The sequence below is a fragment of the Ursus americanus genome, chromosome 36, assembly GCF_024610735.1.
Source record: "Ursus americanus isolate L20-20 chromosome 36, mUrsAme1.1.p, whole genome shotgun sequence".
NCBI lineage: Eukaryota > Metazoa > Chordata > Mammalia > Carnivora > Ursidae > Ursus > Ursus americanus.
Window position 1 is genome coordinate 12,362,163 of NC_142162.1, and position 19,517 is coordinate 12,381,679.

Consider the following 19,517-nt stretch of genomic DNA (forward strand, 5'->3'; position numbering starts at 1 on the left):
GGGCTCTCAGTTCTATCCCATTGAATTGTATGCTATCCTCACACCAGTGCCACACTATCGTATGACTATAGCTTTGTGGTCTCATTTTTTAATGGGAAAGTTAGGGCAGAAATGGGCCGTTCTAGACTTTCCTTTTTCGTTCCCTGGTCTGACCAGTTATTGGATTCTTTGGATCCTTCCTCAGGCTTTCAAACACAGTTTATTTCTCCCTTTTTTAAAAAATTTAATTTATTTATTTGATAGACAGCAAGAGAGGGAACACAAGCAGGGGGAGTGGCAGGCAGAGGGAGAGGGAGAAGCAGGCTCCCCGCTGAGCAGGGAGTCCGATGTGGGGCTCGATCCCAGAACCCCGATCCCAGGATCCCGGGATCAGGACCCGAGCCGAAGGCAGACACTTAATGACTGAGCCACCCAGGCACCCCAACCACACTTTATTTCTCTTTGTCCATCTTGCTGATTTTGGTAGGAGAGGATACCCAAGTGGTCCTGAGGAGTCCTAGTGGTTGGGCACTTTAGTTTTCTTCTTAGCGATGCCAGCTAACCACGTTCTGACCCAGTAGCTTGGCTGTGATGGGTGTTCCCAGATGTATAGAATTAAACATTTGGGTTTGGAAAAGCTACTCTGGTTTCTGAAACTCTCTCATTGGTTAAGTTCAGGATAATACAGCTTATTGTACTGTTAAAAGATTTAAAGATCTTTCTGTAAGGCTATGCAAGCAAATAAGCAATTACAGCTGATAGTTCTCCTGGGGGCCGTGACATACCTTTCGAAGCCAGAGCCGGCCCACCCTGGGCCTTCCCCTCCTTGCTGGCATCTGCAGGCTGCTCTGTGAGCATCCGATTGCTGACATGGGCATCTTTGTAGTAGTGGAGAAATGGAAGGCGAGAGATCTTCTGGGAGAAGTGGAATTCTGGACAAGGCCACTTATCATCACTTCATGTTGCTGAGCCAAAAAAAAAAAAAAAAAGAGCCCATGCGACATCTGGAATTAACAATAACCACAGTGTAATTGTCGCCATGCCTTTCTGTTAGGAATTCTGTGCGGCACCGAGCTCATTCTCTGAAGATGGTGCCCAAGCTTATACTAGGAGCTCTGTCATAGTTTAAGTGAATTTTAATTTCCATTTTGTATTGGACATTAAAAAAATCTGTAAACAGAAACTGTCCTTCATCCAAAACTTCCATTAAGGGGCCCCGCACGGAGCAAGGGGTCAGGGATGTGAACTCGGCAGAAGGCAGCGCTTACAAGAACAGGTTTTGGGGTCCATCTGCCCAAATGCACTTCCTCCTAAGTGACCTTGGGCAAGTTCCTTATCTACCCATGTCTCCGTTTCTTTGTCTTTTAAACAGTGGTAAGGATAGTACCCACCTCCCAGAGTCCTTAAAAGCTTGAAATCTCATGTCAAAGACTTAATAGAGGCAAGGGGTGACAACAATTTTCTGTAAAGAGCCAGGGAGTGAATATTCTAGGCTTTGCAGCGCCGGGGGGCCTTCCCTTGCAGGCATCTGCCCCTCCCCACGCCGCTGTTGTAGTGTGGGAGCTGCCCCAAGACAGTGTGCTCACTAGCGCACGTGGCGATACTCCAGTAACACTCTATTTTTAATAACAGGTGGCTGGACTTGGCCTCCGAGCCATAGCATGTCGATCCCTGGCTTCGCACGGTACCTGGCACGTCGCAGGTTTTTAATAAATGCTCGAAGCTGGGGACGGCCCCTTGACAGCGGCTCCCATGTGCACCCGCTCCGTGTTTTTCACAGAATGTCGAGGTCCTGGCCAGTCGGAGCAACACGTCAGAGCAGAGCCAGCTGGGGGCTGAACTGCGTGTGAAGGCTCTGCAGGAGGAGAAGGAGAAGCTGCGGGAGAGCATCGAAGAGCTGGAGCAGAGCGTCGCTCGGCTGCAGAGGCAGATTGCTGACATGAAAGGCGATGAGGCCAAAGCAAAGGAAATGCTCAAAAAGTGCGAGGTAAGGCTCGCTGGGCCCCCGGCCCAGTTCTGGCAGCTGTGGATCTTTCTTTTTTCCTGCGTCTGTGGTTGTGGAAGCGGAAGGGGATTTGCTCTCATAATTTAGTAGGCGAGGTGGAGGCAATGGTGACCGTATCCTCTCAGCAAGCCCTTTCTGTTGTTCCTCTGATGGCATCGAGGGGAGATGAGCTTGTAAGGAAGGTGGGAACGGGGCCGATGAAGTCAGGGTGGGAAACACAGGTGTCCCGGCTCACCCAGACGTCAGGCACCCTCAACTTTTTCACCCTGGGCAGAGGCTTCTAAATGCCTGAAGAGGCCATCTTAATACCACCATCAGACCCATTCTCACGCATGGCAATTTTTTTCTTCTTTAACACATAGTCAACGGATTTTGAAGCCACACCTGTTTTAACCTATTCTCTGATTTGCCAGATCCCTAGAAGCTTGTTAGCAAGAGACATGCACATGGGGAGCAGTGAGAGCTTGCAGTGACAGTAGAAGAGGGGACGAAAGCAATGTAAAGGGAGACGTGTTCCAACAGGGGTTCCCCAAATGCTCATTTATCAAAATCACCTGGAAGCCTTTCCCAAAACTCCGTGTGCCTGAGTCCACTCCATACCTGCTCTTTCCGAAGCTGCAGAGGTGAGGCTGGATAGGTATTTTCAGTCCTGCCGGGTGACTCACATGCTCACATGGCTAAACAGGGAACCGCAGACAGGCACACATGTCTAAGAGCTTACCTGTCGTGTGCCACCTCGGGCCCATCGTTGGCTGTGTCCTTGGATGTCTCCCGCGTTCCTTTCATGCCACCGAGCCTGCTCTCTCGGCACAACACGCATCTGTGTGCCCTCTGACCCCGTGTGTCATTGTAGAGAGAAAGCCGGCAATTAGAAGAGGCCCTTGTGCAGGCAAGAAAGGGAGAAAGAGAAGCCACATCAGTGAGAAGGAGCCTGGAGAGTGAGCTGGAAGACGTGCAGGTAAACACAGAGCTGTTGTCTTTATTTCTCAGAAAAGAAGTCTGAGAAGCCAAATTGGAGAGATGTGGACAGATCGCCACTGGTCCTCTCCTTCCAGGGAGTTCCTCCCATAGGGCTTCAGACCCTCCATGTAGACCAGTGGTTCTTAACTGGGGGACATCTGGCGATGCGTGGTGACGTTTTTGGTTGTCTCAGCGGGGGACATGCTCCTGGCCTGTAGCGGGCAGAGGCCAGGGTTGCTGCTGGCCATGCTGCAAATACAGGCTAGCCCCTGCCGTGATCGATGAATTATCCGGCCCAAGTGGCCGTGGTGCCGAGGCGGAGAAATCCTGGTGCAGACATTAAAGAGCTTGACAGCTTTCCAAAGATAAAATATGAATTGTGTGAGAAGGCTGGCAGGATCGGTCCCCAAGGCAGTGCGCAGTCAGTGCTCTGGCAGAAGCCAATTTCCTTCCTCCTCTGGGCAAATACACTCCGCAGAGAGCAGTCCTTCAGGACGGCTATTAAAAGCAGGAGGAAGTTGGGGCTTTTTTTGAAATTAGATAGCTATCTGTATTCGAAATCAGTAGATTCTTAGAAAATTAGGTTTTCCCATTTGAAGGTTAGAAAGATTGTAGGAAGTACCTTCTTAAAAAAAAAAAAAAAAGTCTGCGCCGAAGTTCTAAAATGAGCTTGCACAGCGACCTCAGTGGAATCCAGGTGTGTCCTTCCTTCTCCCGCTCTGGGTTTTAAAGAACCTGCACCAGCCGTTCCTCGGGCCGTTTCTGACGAGGCCAAAGCCGGTGAATTCGAGCAGTTGTCGCAGAGGAGATAGTGAACGTTTTCCAGGAGGTGGGGAAGGGGCATTTGAGAAGTGTTAGGGGCCGACAAAGCAGTCAGGGGTCGGATTTGTAAATCTGCCTCATGCTTAATTGCAGCTTTCCTTCCAGCGGACAGCTTCCCCTCCTGGGGGCAGAGAGGAGCCTGCCTGTGCTAGGACTCGCTCAGGTCAGCCAGGGCTCAGGGGCGGTCGCCCCCAGAGCCGCGCTCAGGGCCTTCTCTCCAGCTTTGGACAAAGACCTTGTTTTTGCAGACAGTAAAGCCCTCTTCGCCTGAGTTCAGTGTCTGACTGTCCTCACTTAGGACTTCTTTCCCTCTGTCTCCCCTCCTTCCCCCCCCCCCCTTGTTACAAGCTCTGGTCTGGTTAGTCTGGTGTGGACGGCAGGCTCACCGTGCTGCCGTGGAAGCCTCTCGTGCTGACCACGCCCGGCCGCCGAGGCGCAGGGCTGACTGTGAGAGCTAGCTGGGGACGGGAAGAGAGGGAAAGCATTTCTGCTCTACAGGGACAGAAGTCTGCACCTTCGCGTCCCGTCCATACTGAGTGCTGGGCGCAGCTATTACAGGCTGTGGGTCTTAATCATCTTTAGGTCCAACCAGAACGTTTCACACAGAAGGAAGTAGTTTACCCCCTGTGGCTCTGCAGCTCAGGGTTCCTTCCGCAGAGAGAACAGGCGGTGGCCTCGAGGCCTAAAGATCTTAATGTAATCCCCACCCACCCCCACCTCCGGATTGCTAGCCTCGCCTTGGAAATTACCCCCGTCTGGTTACTGTTGTTGAGGCCTGTTTGCCCTGTGGTGCCGGGCTGGTGCAAAGGCCTGGTGCGGCCTGTGGCCCTGCGAACCTCGGCAGCGCTCTCAGACAGACACTGAAGAAGGCCCAGCAACCTCACGGTGGTGCTCTCAGGTAGCGGGTCTCAGCAGGACCATGCACAGTGCACCATGGCTCTCAAATGCTGGGTGTCTCTCAGATCGGGAACCAGGGAGCTAGTTCGATAACTTCCTGCATGCCTCTCTTCCCAAGGCTGGCAATCGAAAGCAAGCTTAACCCTCCGAGGAGGAGGAAAAGAGTAACTTGTTCTTGTGTTTTTCCCCCCTCAAGGCATTTTATATTTCAAAGTCTTTGTGACTTTAGTAATCTATGGCATCTTCATGCATGATAAATGTATTTCTTCACACAGTAGCCGAAGGCCACGTGAACTTAGGTCTGATTTATTAGGACTCAGTCAGAAAGTGGCAGCGGGTTATAAAGATGTCATTGTTGGTTTGCTCGACCCCTGCGGCTCCGGTTAGGATTGTGCTGCTGTGTGGATCGGCTGGAACAGCCTTCAGGCGGAGATGTGTAGGGTTCCCTTGAGAAATGGCTTCTGCAGATGGGGGAAGTGAAGAAACCCTTTCTGGAGAAGCCACCGTTCTCTCCTCCGGGGAGGGACAACGTGTAAGTTCTGTAAGCCTTCACCTCCCACCCTGTGTTCCGTGTCTCGAAACGACAGAGACAGAGAGCCCCAGAGCTTCCCCGTGGCAGCCCCCGTTACTGTGGCAGTGCTGCCTGGGACCGACGTGGTCTTGTGTCTCCGCAGAGGCTGTGTGAGGAGAGCACAGACTCGTTCATAAGCTGCTCTCACATGACATAACGTGGGTATCTGGAAAACACTCGAGAGAAGTGTTCTCAAGAGTTCAGATTTGTAAATGCTTCATTGCAACTTTCGTTTCAGCGGACAGCTTCCCCTGCTCGGGGGCAGAGAGGAGCCTGCCTGTGCTAGGACTCACTCAGGTCAGCTAGGCTCAAGGGCGGTCGCCCCCAGCTTCCATCTGATCAAGCGTCTCATTCCTGCAAGCCCGTGGGTGCGCCTGCCACTTGGTTATCGTTAATAGGCACTAACAGGGCCTCAGTCATACAGTGAAAGGCTCCGTGTCTTGACAGGCAGTGGTCTTCAAGCGCAAGGGTACTCACTATACATTCCTTAACTGTGCTTTGCATTCTCCGGACTGATCATGTTTTCCCCGATTTCTGCCCCAGTATTTTGGTCAGTGGGCTTCTATGGCTGGTCTTGGAAATAGAATCACTCTAGCAACAGCATTTCCCTCTTGACTCCCAGCTGCAAAATGGGGAGTTTGCTGCTTTTCATGTGAATTTGGAACGTGTTTCTAGGCAGTGGTATTGGAATATGTTTCCGGAGGAACCGAGAAGGCAGAACATTGCTCTAAACAGCATCTCTAAACTCTATGTTAGAATTTTCTGGGTAACTTTTAAATCTAAATTTGTGGGCCCCAGGCTAAGGAAAATTGTGATTCCATCACAAGGGGCTAGAATCTGCATTTAAAGTAAGGTATACCCCATCCTTACTTGGTCTGTAGTGTATGAAGTATTTAGAAACACTTTTGGGGATAGGTATTAATTTCCAGCCACTGAGTTTTTATCACATGCCTCATCGTGAATCTGGGCTATGAGACATACCCAGATGGAAAATCTGTTCCTTGCCTTGACAGATCTTACTGCCTTGCAATAGAGGTAAGCTACAAGAAACATTTTTTAAATAATTTAGCAACACTGTTCTTCCAGGCAAACCTGTGAGTGTCGGGGTGGGGTGTGCGGGGTTTCGGCGGGGCCCCAGGCCCAGAGTGGATGAGTCTGGTGTCTCCAGTGGCACGGGAGCCCAGGGCCAGGCAGGGAGCCCTGCCTGAACCAAGGGGGGAACAGACATGCACACACCATATGGAGGTTGACTGGAGCCAAGGCTGGCTTGTCTGCTGGCCTGGAGCCTCTGGGATTGAGATCCAGGAGGAAGGAAAGAGAGGCTGGGGGTTCTGTAGGGGCACGAGCTGGATCCTACAGGAAGCCATTCTTGTCCCTCTGTATTTGCTGTTTTTCGGGAATTTACATTTTGAGATACGATATTGAGAGTGTTCTCCTGCACGTGAAACCAGACCTCACTTGCCTTCCGCGCTGCACGCTCCCCTTTGTCCCCAACACCACTAAACCAACCACAAACACAAATCCCGGGAGGTGACCCTGTTTCTGGTATGTGCCCAGCTAGACTGTGGTGGGACACACTCCTGCTAATTGCCTCCACACTGAACTTCTGATTACCTTCCTTTTACCGCCTTCTTTTCTCCCAACAGCTTTTGTTGACCTTGGTTTCCCACAGCAATTAACTTCAGCAGCCCAGCTGTGTTGGCGGGTTCTGTGAGTGCCGTCGGCCTGGGAGAGTGGAGGGGCCAGAAGGCCTCCATGGGTGGCTTTTTGGCCCTAGGTCACAGGATTGGCCAGCAGCGTGGCTGGCTATGCTTTGCAAACCAGGAGTGCCCGAAGTGACTTGGGAGTGTTTTCAAGATGCCTGAGTTGGTACATGTGACAGCAGCTTGTAAACTCCTAAGCACTGGACAGATAGAAACCATTGTCCTTATAACAGCATCTGCGGGGACACAAGACAAAAGTCCTAAGCAGTTCCTGTAGCAATTCACATTCAGCCCTCAGTACCTGAGACCATTTCTAGATGATCCAGCCCACGTCTGGGTCACGCTGCCCCTTTCTGAGCTCTGCCCCTTCTTGGTATCTTTATACCAGTGGCCACAGCACTCAGCCATTTAAAGAAGCCACCATAATCTTTCTAAGATACTTTAGGATTTTGTTTTAGAATTGCATGTTTTCACATAAAGAACGTCAGGCTATGTGACTGGGTGAGGTGAGAGCTTCAGGGGAACCCAGGGAGAATAGCACGCTCAAGATAGTTTCATTTTATGGTAAGTACTAGGGTTTGGTGCTGAATTACTAAATAACACTCATTTGCACTTTTCTAACTAGCGTCTTTTCCATTTCACACCTTCTACTCATCAAGTTTATCCACCTGTGGATTGCCAAATTCCTTTTTCTTCTATGTATGAGTCCAACCCACAGTTCTGTTGATTACAACTCCTTCTCCCCAGGTGGACTCTTGACCTACGGGTCAATGTTCTCTTTCCTCATAGATTCATTTTTAGCTATTTTAACTGTAAGAAGCATCTGCAGAGCAGAGGACATTCTGGAACACGAGGTGTAATGCTTTATAGCACAGGCTGTAAATTGCCACATCGGTTCAGGTTTGTCTGATGTCTATCTTTACCTCGATTTTCAAGCATGAACATGAAAATTTCATGTTTTCAGACCCTGCCCTTAATCACTGCCCAGAGCCGCCTTGGCCATTTTCTGCATTTCTGTAATAAATCCTTTGCCCCTTCATTATCATGTGTGTTTTTGGCTGAGTCAGCTTTGCATTTGGGTCCCTGAATTTCAGAACCAACAATGTGCTTGTGTCTTGTGATGGCTGGTTTTGATCCTTTTCCATATCACTGACATGGCAGGTCAATTGCTCTGTGGTATGGCTGCAGCATTCCCTCTGCCCCCCGTTCCTGCGGCTGACCTGGTAAGAGGGTGACCGCACTGTCCCTTCCCTGCCGTCTGCAGAGAAATCTGAGTCGGGCCACCCAGGAGCAGAAGCAGTTGTCTGAGAAGCTCAAAGATGAGACAGAGCAGAAGGAGCAGTTAAGGAGACTGAAGAACGAGATGGAGAATGAGCGATGGCACCTGGACAAGACCATCGAGAAACTGCAGAAGGAGGTGAGGGACGGGGGAGCAAAAGGTGTGGGCGGGACACCTGGACGGGGGCCCAGCACCCTCTGAGGGCCTGATGAGAGCTGAGGAAGCCTGCACTTATGTCTAAGCATGCATGTGTCAGAGTCCCAGATCCCCTGAAGCAGCTCTTTAGACTTGCTGAGAATCCCAGTTAAAGGGAAACTGGTCCAGAAAACGCCAGTACCCTCTGGATTCTGGGCCCAGCTCCTTTCCACAATCTCCCGAAGAAACCTGGCACGTAAGGGCAGACTTAACAAATGTCACCTGAATCAGAACCTCTGCATTCATGGGTAGCGTCTGCATTTGCGCCCGTCTTTCTTGTCCAGGAACGGGAAAGGCGGTTTCAAAGTCCACTAGTTGCTACTTCTCTTCTCTGCTCATCTTTGCCCTAAAACACCCAGAAGGGGAGAGGCACAAAGCTGACGGGCTCCCACATCCTAGGAGCCCACTGAGGCGCCTGCCATCTTCTGCTACGTACTACGTACCAGTCACTGTACGAGCTATTTTGTAACTGGAATTCTAGCGCTTACGTATTAATTCTGACAACACCCCTCTGTAAGGTAGATAGGATGAGTCCAGTACCTCCGAAGAGGACCGCACAGAGGCCCAGTGAGGCTTAAGTGCATGGCCCAGTTACGTAGCTGGTAAGTGGCAAAGCAAGGGCGTGACCAGGTCTATGTATCTAGCCGCCAAGGGGTGCTTGCTCGCTCCTCCTTGCTGCTTCCAAGTTCGAGGTGACTAAGCCTGGGCGGCCCATGACCAGGTGCTTCGCAAAGCCTTTGGGGAGGTTATGGAAGAAAGAGGAGGGGACGTGCTCTGTGTTTTGATGGGACCCAAACCTAGCTCTCGGGCCCTAGCTGGAACGTCACAGGGTGGGCTCACGTCCGTGTCACTCCTTGCAGATGGCTGACATTGTCGAGGTGTCCCGCATATCAACCCTGGAGCTCCAGAACCAGCTGGATGAGTACAAGGAGAAAAATCGCAGGGAGCTTGCAGAAATGCAGAGGCAGTTGAAGGAGAAAACCCTAGAGGCGGAAAATTCACGTCTGACTACCATGAAACTGCAGGATGAGGTAATGCCTGGCCGGTCGGTTCCTGGTTTAGCCCTACCCCCACCCCCCACGCCTGTGCAAAGTATCCTGTGAGACTGCTTCGCAGCTCTTCTAGGAGAGACTCAGGGTACGGTGTGCGTCAGAAGACAGCATTTGGGCTTGATTCTTCCGTGTTAACCTTAGGATGGTCCCATGGCGCAAATGGCGTTCTAAGACGCAAAGTCCCAGGGCCTCTGGGGTGAAATTGATACAACTTCAAAGCGACCATTTTCTCGGTTAATCCAAGAGTTTCTGCCTAAAATGTTTTGCTGCCATTTAGGGAGCACCACTGGTATACCCAGCTGTGTCCTAATGATTCGTGCGTGTTAGTGTTTTACTTTGACCCTAGAACGTGGATTATAGTAAACAATTGCTTTTTGACATTCATTTATAAAATGTTGACTTTTATTAGAACAGGTGTGGTGGACTCAAGCTTCAGAACAATGACAATGGAGACAAAAAGAAATCTTCAGGAATTTATGAGTACTGAAATTATTAAAACATATTTTTAGTTTTATATTTAGGAATAGTAGAGCAAAGTAACTCAAACGCTAGCTCCCTTCAGTCTTGACTTGTAAAGAGCTGAGAAAAATAAAGGCATGTTTTTGATTATTTTAATGGAAAGCTGAAGGCTCTAAAACACAAGTACAGTGTACGCTGATTTCTCAGTCTGCCGGCTGGATGACCTTGAGCAACTTACCCCAATTTTCTGAGCATCTGTTTTTATCTCTTTAAAAATACACCAAATAATGATGATTTAATAATGAAACGAGATAACGCATGAGGCTAGAGAGCCGAGGGTTTGTATATCCTGGACACCAATATTAAGGTTTTTTTTTAGAGTCCAAGGCCTGGTTTTCTTCATAAGCAGTGCCAAGAGCGTCAGGATTCCACAGGAAAACAAGTTTTTCTTTAAAAAACAAACTTAATATCTTTGATGATCAAAGAAATGTCGCCCATGAGTCAGTGCTGGAACTGTGTGAAAGAACAATGGGTATTTATTACAGACTTATAGAACATTTCTGAAAGGATCCTGATAACAGGTCCCCTCTGCTGCAGGAACAGAAGATGCAGGGTCCCAATAACTGAAATTAGCATAGTGACATCACAGTTCTCTCTGGCATTAAAAGAAAGTCATTTGCATTTCTACGGCAAATGGGAGGGGAGATTCGGGTATTTGCCAGACCGCCAACAAACACATGGTGTGCTGCTTTGATTTCAGAAAAATCTCAGTGTCACGATGACTCCCGCAAAGTGCTTCCTGTTGCTTTCTGTGTAATGGTTATTATTTGCTAGAATCTTTGGATCGGAAGGAACTTCAGAGATCCTCTAGTTCGATGAGGAAACTGAGACCCAGAGAGATTAGTTAAGGCCAGAAGGAGACCAGGATCATTTATAAAAGGGCAGTCATTCAAAAAAAATCCCTTACGATGAAAACAAAGATGGCCCTTCCTAGGATTTTTCTCAGTGGTGCAGCCCTGTGAGACAGAGTTTCCATCTGAATGGCAGAAACAGACACCTCATGATTCTGGAAGGAAAGTGCAGGCAGATACCGCCCTGCGTCAAGCTATGGAAGTCAGTGGAGTTGTTGAAAACAAAAGTGAATTGACAAGCCAGGGTCACCCTGGGTCCTTGAAAAACTCAAGCTCACCTCTGTTCACGGCTCCCAACCCCGTGTTTTGGTTGAGCTGAGAGAAAGCTGTCCATTAACATAGAAGGGGCAGGGGTCTATCCTCAGGGGCAAAGCACGGCCTTCTTTGCTTTAAAAGAAGTAAACATTTGATGTGTTTTGCCTTCAGTGTGGAGCCAGGGAGATTCTGAGGAAGGTTATATCCAGAGAATGAAGACTCGGGGGTCGCTGTTGCTTTATTGTGTGAACCCCGCTTTGCGAAGGGCAGTTCTGAGTCCTTAAAGGGAGCACTAGTGTGGATCGTAGCGCTTGTGATCCCAGACACCATCCGTGTTCTCTGGGGCACGGCCTCATTGAGTACTGTTTTTGACAGAGCCCTTGCAAGATGTTAGGAGGGTCTCAGTTACCACCACACCAGACGAAGGTCTTTATCTGGAGAAGTCTTCTTCAAGGCTGTGCTGTTCTCATAGAAAGGTCAGGGGTTCCTGTCAGCCTCCATGAGAGGAACCCATTTCCTAAAGTCTTCCCACCGGGCTCCTGAAACTAGCCTAACCGCACAAGACTATCTTTGAGGCTTCCCCAACTTCTCTGTGAAAATAACCCCAAAGGATGCTATTCTCGAATGGAGTTCGCCACTCACTGTCACATACTCTCTGAAGGAGCTAAACCCCTGGTGTTGTTAGTTATTCCCACGGCTGTGCCTTCACTCGATATCCTGTACCAGCTCCAAGAGGGAAGGAAGTTGGAAACAAAACAGATAGTCTTGGTCTTCACTGAATCAATCCACACACATGTTTGAGGAACACCTACGGTGTCCTGAGGTGGCTGGTCCCCTCTGGGAGATTCCAGAGAAGCAGAGAACAGGGACAACAACCCCTTGTGTATCCTCTTTGTTGCACTTTCTTCAAAGCTGTTAGTTCAGTGCCACCTGGTGGATGAAAAAAACACTGTAAATTATGACAACTGCTGGACGATTTTGTTTTAGAGAGCAGACGGTTTCACCTAATATGCATGTTTATATTATTAGATTTTGTGCTTCCGGGTTGTTCTGGGGTCATTAATTTCATTTTTATTTCCCCCTCATTTTGACCCTCCATGGAGATGATGCTGGTGCAGGTGGGTAATAAATTGCACCGTGGGAAGCACTTTACCTCGTTTGGTGGCTTTCGAGTGTGTTTGGCCATGACCCGTATAGTAGGAACTACATATCCCATCACAACCCAGTAATATATACGTCATACAAATGTAGGAGTGTCTAGTCCAAAGGTTTCACAAAACAACATCTGCTCGTACTCTGATATTTTCTGTTCTATTAAATTTCAAAATGCTGGCCGACATCTACTGAATTGAATTTATAACCCAGTGGGTTGCTACCTGTAGCTACGAAGCTGCTTCTTTTTATAGGAGAGGAAATGGAGGCCCAGAAGGAGCTGGAACTGGCTCAGGGTCTTCTGGTCTGCAGTATGTGGGCATCCCCGTGATCATCTTTGGGGTCAGCCTCTGCGCTGTCTGTCCAGATGGTCTCCTGAGGCACCCAGGTAACCGCCCGCTCCTCCCTCTAGATGCGCCTGATGGAGGAGGAGTTACGAGACTACCAGAGAGCTCAGGATGAAGCGCTTACAAAAAGGCAGCTTCTGGAGCAGACGCTGAAGGACCTGGAGTACGAGCTGGAGGCCAAGAGTCACCTCAAAGACGACCGAAGCCGACTCGTCAAGCAGATGGAGGTCTGTAGGCCGTGCGAGTGTGAGCTGGGGCCCGTGCAGGGCGAGCACGGGACACAGAAGTGACCTTTCTTAGGTGTGCACACCTAAGCCTTTGGGATGCCTTCAGTTTTTATTCTCTGGAACAGCCAGATATTAGTAAAGGCATTTCTTGATTTGAGGAAGAAGCTGGTAGTTTGTAGACTCTTAGGACAAAAGGAATGATGGAAACGGTTTAGCACAGTGCCCTCATTGTCTTGACGAGGAAGCAAAACAGAGCCCCACAGAGGCCAGGTGATTTTACATATGGGCACGTAGACAGTGCATTTTCTGTTGGTTGCTTTGGGACATGCTCCTTCTGCAGAGGAGACGAGATGGCTGCAAATCTAGAGAGGGGCTGAGCTGTGCCTTGGACCCACACCACCTAACTCCTGGGGACACCCAGGCCTCATTTGTCACACGACACACTCCATTCCTGTCTCCTGACTCTGGCCCTTTTTTTCCTGATAGATGATCCAGCTTTGCCAAAGCTCACAGCAAACTGTGGCTCAATTTATTTTTGGATACACCATATATCCATAGTCTAAGACAGTATGTCAGAACGTGCTTGCTGTGGTCACCAGCTGGGGGTGACCTGTTCCCAGGATGAAAACACAGCATGGTAGAAAAATGTAAATCAGGTAATACAATCGAAACATGCACAAGCTACTGAGCAGAACAGGAGGAATCTTAACATCAGTCCACCTGAGCTTATAAAAAAGAATAATCCTCAAGAACAAAACCAGCCCTAAATCAGAACACCCCCCAAACACACACACACCCCCATCCCAGTGGAATTTGGAGAGGGAGAGAATCAGCCCTAGACCTATGGGAGAAGTTAAAATTGTCAAGGTTTTGAAAAAAGACAGTGCTCGAGGACAGGGAGAGATGGTTTGAATTTAAAATCAATGGAATTTCTGATTCAGTTTTGCAAATAAATAAAAATAACTTTTAAAACCTCCAGGGGACTTAGTAGCAATTGCCATCTAGGGAGGGATGTTTCAACATTAAAGATTTTATTAGATGGGCCCCTTTAGAATAACCTGGTTGCAGTTTTATTGTTCTTTTGTAGGACTGCTGTGTATTTTGCTATTGTCCTGCTTCTGACCTCATTAGGGGGGGTCATTTTAAGGCAAGCTAAGGTCAACCCAGTTAACTAGGAAGTGATTTTTCAAGGACCAAACAATCTGGTTCAAAGCGAGCTAAAGCCGTGTCAGGCAGCGGCGTGAGAACCTTTGGTGTACTGACCCCTGACCTGGGCCCCTGAATGCTCCCGGTGGGTTCTGAATAGTACAGATTTTAGACAGGAAGAGAGAGAGCCCTGTGAGGAGGTGCTTTTCGCTAAACATTGGGTTGTCATCTTCTTCTAGAACATTCTAGAACATTTCCTTTTGCCAGCTCAAAGTCTGGAAGCAGTGACATGGCTGGGCTTCACTTGCCCCTGAGCACTCTTTTAGGTATTTCTCCATTAATGACTGAATGAATAGCTCTCAAGGCCCTACCACTGAGCAGCTCGCTGGACGAGTGTTTCCTCCGCTCAGAGGCAGCCGGCCGGACTATCCTGCTGTGACGAATATCTTGCCTGTTCCTTCACTAGCACTTAACAAATTAATTCTCAGGACTCGAGAGCTCTCTCAACAACAGGCATTTTCTGTAAACTCAGGAACTCAGGTGGCTGTTTTATGGAAACGCAGCACTTGTGGACCCTCGGTGATTTCTGCCAAGAGCGGAACTGGCCTCGGAGACCTCGGGGACCACTGAACATAGGAGGGTTGGTGCAGAACCGGGCGCTCGGTTCCAAGTTGGTCTTTGAGACTCTCAGCTCACGGGAGAGAGCTTTTGGGGTTCCCTGTAGATTTCGTTCACCAGCGGGGAAGGCATTCACAGACATGTACTCGTTCACATGAGGAAGTCCGTAGCTTGTCAGCCCACTCTGACAATTTCAGGGACAGTGTTTACCTACAGATGCTGCAGACTCAGGTTTCAAATCTCATGATGCCTTTTGGTTTTTAGCAAGTGTGGTGCTGAGTTAACCCAGATTTCTGACACACTGGCTAGTGACAGGAGAAACTTGTGCACAGACCTCACAAGCCCCTATTTCTAGGTAGGGTGGTTGGTGTTAGAAGCCTCTTTTTTCATACACACAGCTACTTTGACATGCTTTTCTCCGAGCACTCAATGGCGTCAAATGAGGAGCCAGCAAGGAAGACAGAAATGACAATTCTTCTGTAATGACTGGGCCACCACTGTCTCTGTGTTCCTCGGGTGCAGATTTGGGACTGACTGCATAATGCATGAAGTGTATGAGGTGCCCTAGAAAAACAGGTGGGGGCAATAGTACGTCGTGGCCTTTACTCCTGCAAGGCTCTTGGAAACTCTGAGCAGGAGGGAGGGAAAGCGTTGTCCAAAGCTTGGAGTTTTTAGAGAAATGTGTCTTAGAGGATATCTGAGCTCCCACATTGTCTTTTAACAGGTAACTTAGGGACCTTAGGCTTAGGTAGGTCTTTGTAAAGTTACTGATTCATAAGGGGGAAAAAGATATGAAGGAAACAGGCTAAAATATCCTTAGGGCTTATGTTAGGGTTTAGGGTCATATTTTTTCTCCTTTCATGTATCTTTAAAATGCGCAATTACATCTTACATTATGAAAGCAACACAACACGGTTTTTCAGGCAATATGAGAAGGACATGCATCATTTCCCCAAACTCTAGTGATACTCAGCTCTGACCTGCCTTCGAGGTTTGCCTTCCCCAGAGCCGTCCTTGCACTCCACTTGGGTCAGTGCGAGTTCAACAGGGCTGTGTTTGTGTCTTCCTTCTTTCTTAGGACAAGGTGTCTCAGCTGGAGATGGAACTGGAAGAAGAAAGAAATAACTCGGATTTGCTGTCTGAGAGGATCACTCGGAGCAGGGAACAGGTATTGTCTGTAGTTGAACGATGAATGGATCGTCCTTCATGGAAAAGGAAATGTGAGAGGTGAAACCCAAGGATTCGGCTAGAGGACGGAAGAAAAGTTCTTGCATTATAGAAATGATGGAGGGCTGGGTAGTGCTCACCATTCTAAGCCACGAAGAGGGAGGTGTAATATATAACATGAAACATGCAAAGTGCTAGTTTCCAGAGTGGTTATGGGTAACAGTCCATCAGCCATAATAGGCAAAGCGCTTTTAGAGCAGAGTCCTAAGAATCCTGAGTCCAACAAGCAACTGTGTGAAATTGGGTAGCTGGTACTGTGGTAGTGCCACGGAAAGTGGCGGACATGGTGCAGACTTTTCCTTTAAGAACTTTACAAGCCAAAGAGCAATATAGACACCTATGAGGCATTGACGGTGCAGTAACAGCCTCTTCCAAGTGAATGTTTCCTGCAGTTTTCAAAGGTGAGGAATTCCACTTACCCTTGATCTGTACGGCAACACTGGGAGGCAGCCAAGGGCAGTGCTGGTTGTCCTCACACTGTAGATAATAGAACTGATTTCCCAAATGACACTCATGTAATCCGAAGGTTTTGGAATGTTGCTTCCATTTTTTAATTAAAAAAAAGTTGAGAGCGGCTGAGTTCTGTCCTGGGGTAGGGAGTCCGGTCATTGGAAAGCAGTGGTCCCTTTAACTGGCTGCCTCGCCCAAACCAGTTGACAGATCACATGTGGAAACATTATGGGACAGGATTCAGAATACGCAGTGGCAGTTTTGAAAAGAACCTATATTCACTGATCTCAGCCTTTCATTTCCATGATACCTGTAGATACCTGTAGAAAGCTCTGAAGGGATGTACTTTCAATGACAACTTAGTTGCACGCGGGGCTTCTGAAAAATGGTACCAGAGAAACCATACATAGACTTTAGAAAGCGCTTCACCTCTTGATTTGCTTTGGGCACTTTCTTAAATAAACAATGCAAACAAAACCTAAAAGCCTTGGATGATGCTGAGTACAAATGAGGAAATTTTATCTGCATAAAGGATTAAAATTAAAAATCTGAAATGCAAGTTAATTTGGGCAAAATCTTCTTTATCCAAACAAGCTCTTTCCTTTGGTTAGTCTTCCACTTTGGCGCGTGCGCCCCCTTTCCCCCACCTCAGGACAACCAAGCACTGGCGATTCTGTAATGCTTGGGGACAATGCCATTCCAAGATGGTAGCCTCTCTTCAAAGTTGAAGGGGAATCACTGGCTTCTTTTCCATCAGCCATTGTTTCCCTACTGACAGGTTCTTTCCAAACAAGTAAGACAGTCATGCTGTTTTGCTTCTGAGAGTGCAGAAATTCCAATCCGGGGCTCCCTCCTCTCTTCCCTGAGCTCAGGTTCAGTTCCTTCTGCATGTTCCAGTGCTGTGCTCGTAGCGTCCCGCTCAAGGCAGGGGCAGCCCAGCCAGCCGGAGCTGCAGAAGCTTAGGGAAAGACGTCCATGAAACCGTCAAGTCCGGATGGATTGCCCAACCTTGACACTTGAGCCCTTGTACATTGGTACTAAAGTCTGCATTTTATTAGGTTCTTTCCTTGGTATAAAAGCTGCTTGGTGATGCGTTTCTGCCCGTGTGGCCGAGCCCCTACAGTGCCATGGGGGATTTCAGGATCTGTTAAGCATTCGTGATAACAGAAGTAGCCGTGAATTTGTTTTGCTAATGCTGCTCGGGACTTAGGCAGGGAGGAACGGGGGCGAAGTGTATCATCCTGTCGATAACCAGGCAGGCAGAACAGACTCCCCGGCCCCATGTTTTACACCAAAACCAAAACACAGACACAGCGAAACAGAAAGTAGTTGCTTCCCTTGGCTCAGCTGATGGCCCAACCTGAAGAAAACTGATCACTCGATCCCTCCTTTCACCTGAGCACATGAGGCCTAGAACTGCTCTCCGAGATATGGCCAAGGTTGAAGATACTTTGAGCCAGAACTTGAAGTAAGCCCAGGGAGGAGGTTAAGGGAATGAACTTGGTCTATTGGAAAGAGCATGGATTTTCGAGTCCCAGGCCTGACACCTGAGCCAGCCCCATGGAGTTCCAGGAAGGTCCCAGGCTCTCTGAGCACAGTCTCTAATGTCTGGGAAAGTACGACTCTTCTCAAATTCTAGCACCGAGCTGCTCTGACAAGTGTCTGAGTCCCTCTTAGGGACTTAGCCTGTTTGCCCTGTTCATTCGGTTTTCTCCTTCTATTTCCTTTCTTGTCCTTGCCCTCCCTGAGGTGGTGGGTTGGGGGGTGAAGCCTGGTGCCCGTCATAGTGGAGGAACAGAGTGTCGTGTTCACCTTGACACAGGAATTGCTAAAACTACAATAAAACAAAACTCCTGAGGGGAGGTTTCTCTTCTGGCCTTTGCCGCCTCAGGATTTGTATGAGAAAGGGTAGCGTAGAGAACTGGGTTGACCAAATACCTGCCTCACAGGACAGCATTTAATTCTTTTTTTTTTTTTTAAGATTTTATTTATTTATTTGACAGAGAGAGAGACAGCCAGCAAGAGAGGGAACACAATCAGGGGGAGTGGAGAGGAAGAAGCAGGCTCCCAGTGGAGCAGGGAGCCTGATGTGGGGCTCCATCCCAGGACCCTGGGATCACAACCTGAGCCGAAGGCAGACGCCTAACAACTGAGCCACCCAGGCGCCCCAGCATTTAATTCTTATTCAATGCTGAGGTCAAGCTGAGACTTCTTTTTTGCCTCTAATTTCAATCCAACCTTTAGGGCCGTGTGCCGGCTGCCTTCCTTCCAGAATCAAAGAAAGGGGAAACTTCCAAACCGAAGGCCCCTTCTTCTCTCCTGCCTCAAACACTGACCTGTGATGCCTCTGTAACAGGGACATACCCTGAGGAACAGGAAATGGCTCCTGTCTGGTATCAGCCCCTGACGTTCAGCAAACGGCTTCCAGGCACTGAAACGGGAAGGTGTGGGGAGTTAGACTTTTTGGCTCTTGCTCTCTTTAAATTGAAAAGAAAAAAGGCTACAGCTCTTACTTAAACTCTGCATTCTTATAAGCACCTCTTCTGAATTTTACTTTCCCCAAACATCTCTCGTTTTTTCCCTAGTCTTAGTGGCCGGGCTTAGGTGGAAAAGCTAGGGGGAAAAAAAGGTTTTCCAGCAATGTGAGCAAATGGCCAGCCCTTTCACAGACTCTTAGATCTGGCAAAGACCTCCGAGTTTCTCTCCCCAGATTTCTTGTGCAGTGCACAAGAGATCTGAGGCCCAACTCCCCCCCACCCCAACCGCCCATCTGTCCGGCTCACACAGGTAGTCAGTTGCAGAGCTGGCCTTAGATCTCCTGACCCCCCAACCAAGGTTCTCTCGACTGGAGCTCGTAAGCTGTGATGGATACCTACTGTGTGCACAGATAGCATTGTGGTGAGGCTGCAGAAATAATCCAAAGCGGTCCCTGTCCTTGAGTGCTCTGTTTGAAGAGATGGAGGATGCCCCCCAAAATGGATAATTAATAAGAAAAAGCAACAGATACTCAATGCCAAGTGCAGGATTCAGGCAGCTCACGAAGGAAAGGCCATCATAGCAAGGGTGACGGTGGGTGTTCCTAGAGGAAGGTGAACCTGGAGCTAGTTTTGAAGAAAGGGTTAGATTTAGACAAACCAAGGTGTGGGAAGGGAATCCTAGACAGAATGGATAGTGTGAATTAGGGTATTTACAGTGTTTGGGGGGACAATGAACAGACTACTGTGACTTGATCAGGTTTCTGGTTTCCATAAGGGAATAATAG

General features: G+C 48.7%; 1 protein-coding gene across 4 annotated transcripts in view; it reads left to right on the plus strand.

Moving 5' to 3' along the window:
* The window catches only part of CGNL1 (cingulin like 1), a 152,721-nt gene that overhangs the window by 119,524 nt on the left and 13,680 nt on the right, over nt 1-19,517 (plus strand). For 3 of the 4 annotated variants that reach the window (XM_087859245.1, XM_045788219.2, XM_045788311.2), the window contains exons 9-14: nt 1,760-1,966; nt 2,838-2,942; nt 8,202-8,354; nt 9,272-9,442; nt 12,653-12,814; nt 15,657-15,746. In XM_087859245.1, coding sequence (XP_087715371.1) covers nt 1,760-1,966; nt 2,838-2,942; nt 8,202-8,354; nt 9,272-9,442; nt 12,653-12,814; nt 15,657-15,746 — 888 coding nt within the window. The remainder of the gene's footprint in view (nt 1-1,759; nt 1,967-2,837; nt 2,943-8,201; nt 8,355-9,271; nt 9,443-12,652; nt 12,815-15,656; nt 15,747-19,517) is intronic. The other variant, XM_045788389.2, reaches the window with a different exon arrangement.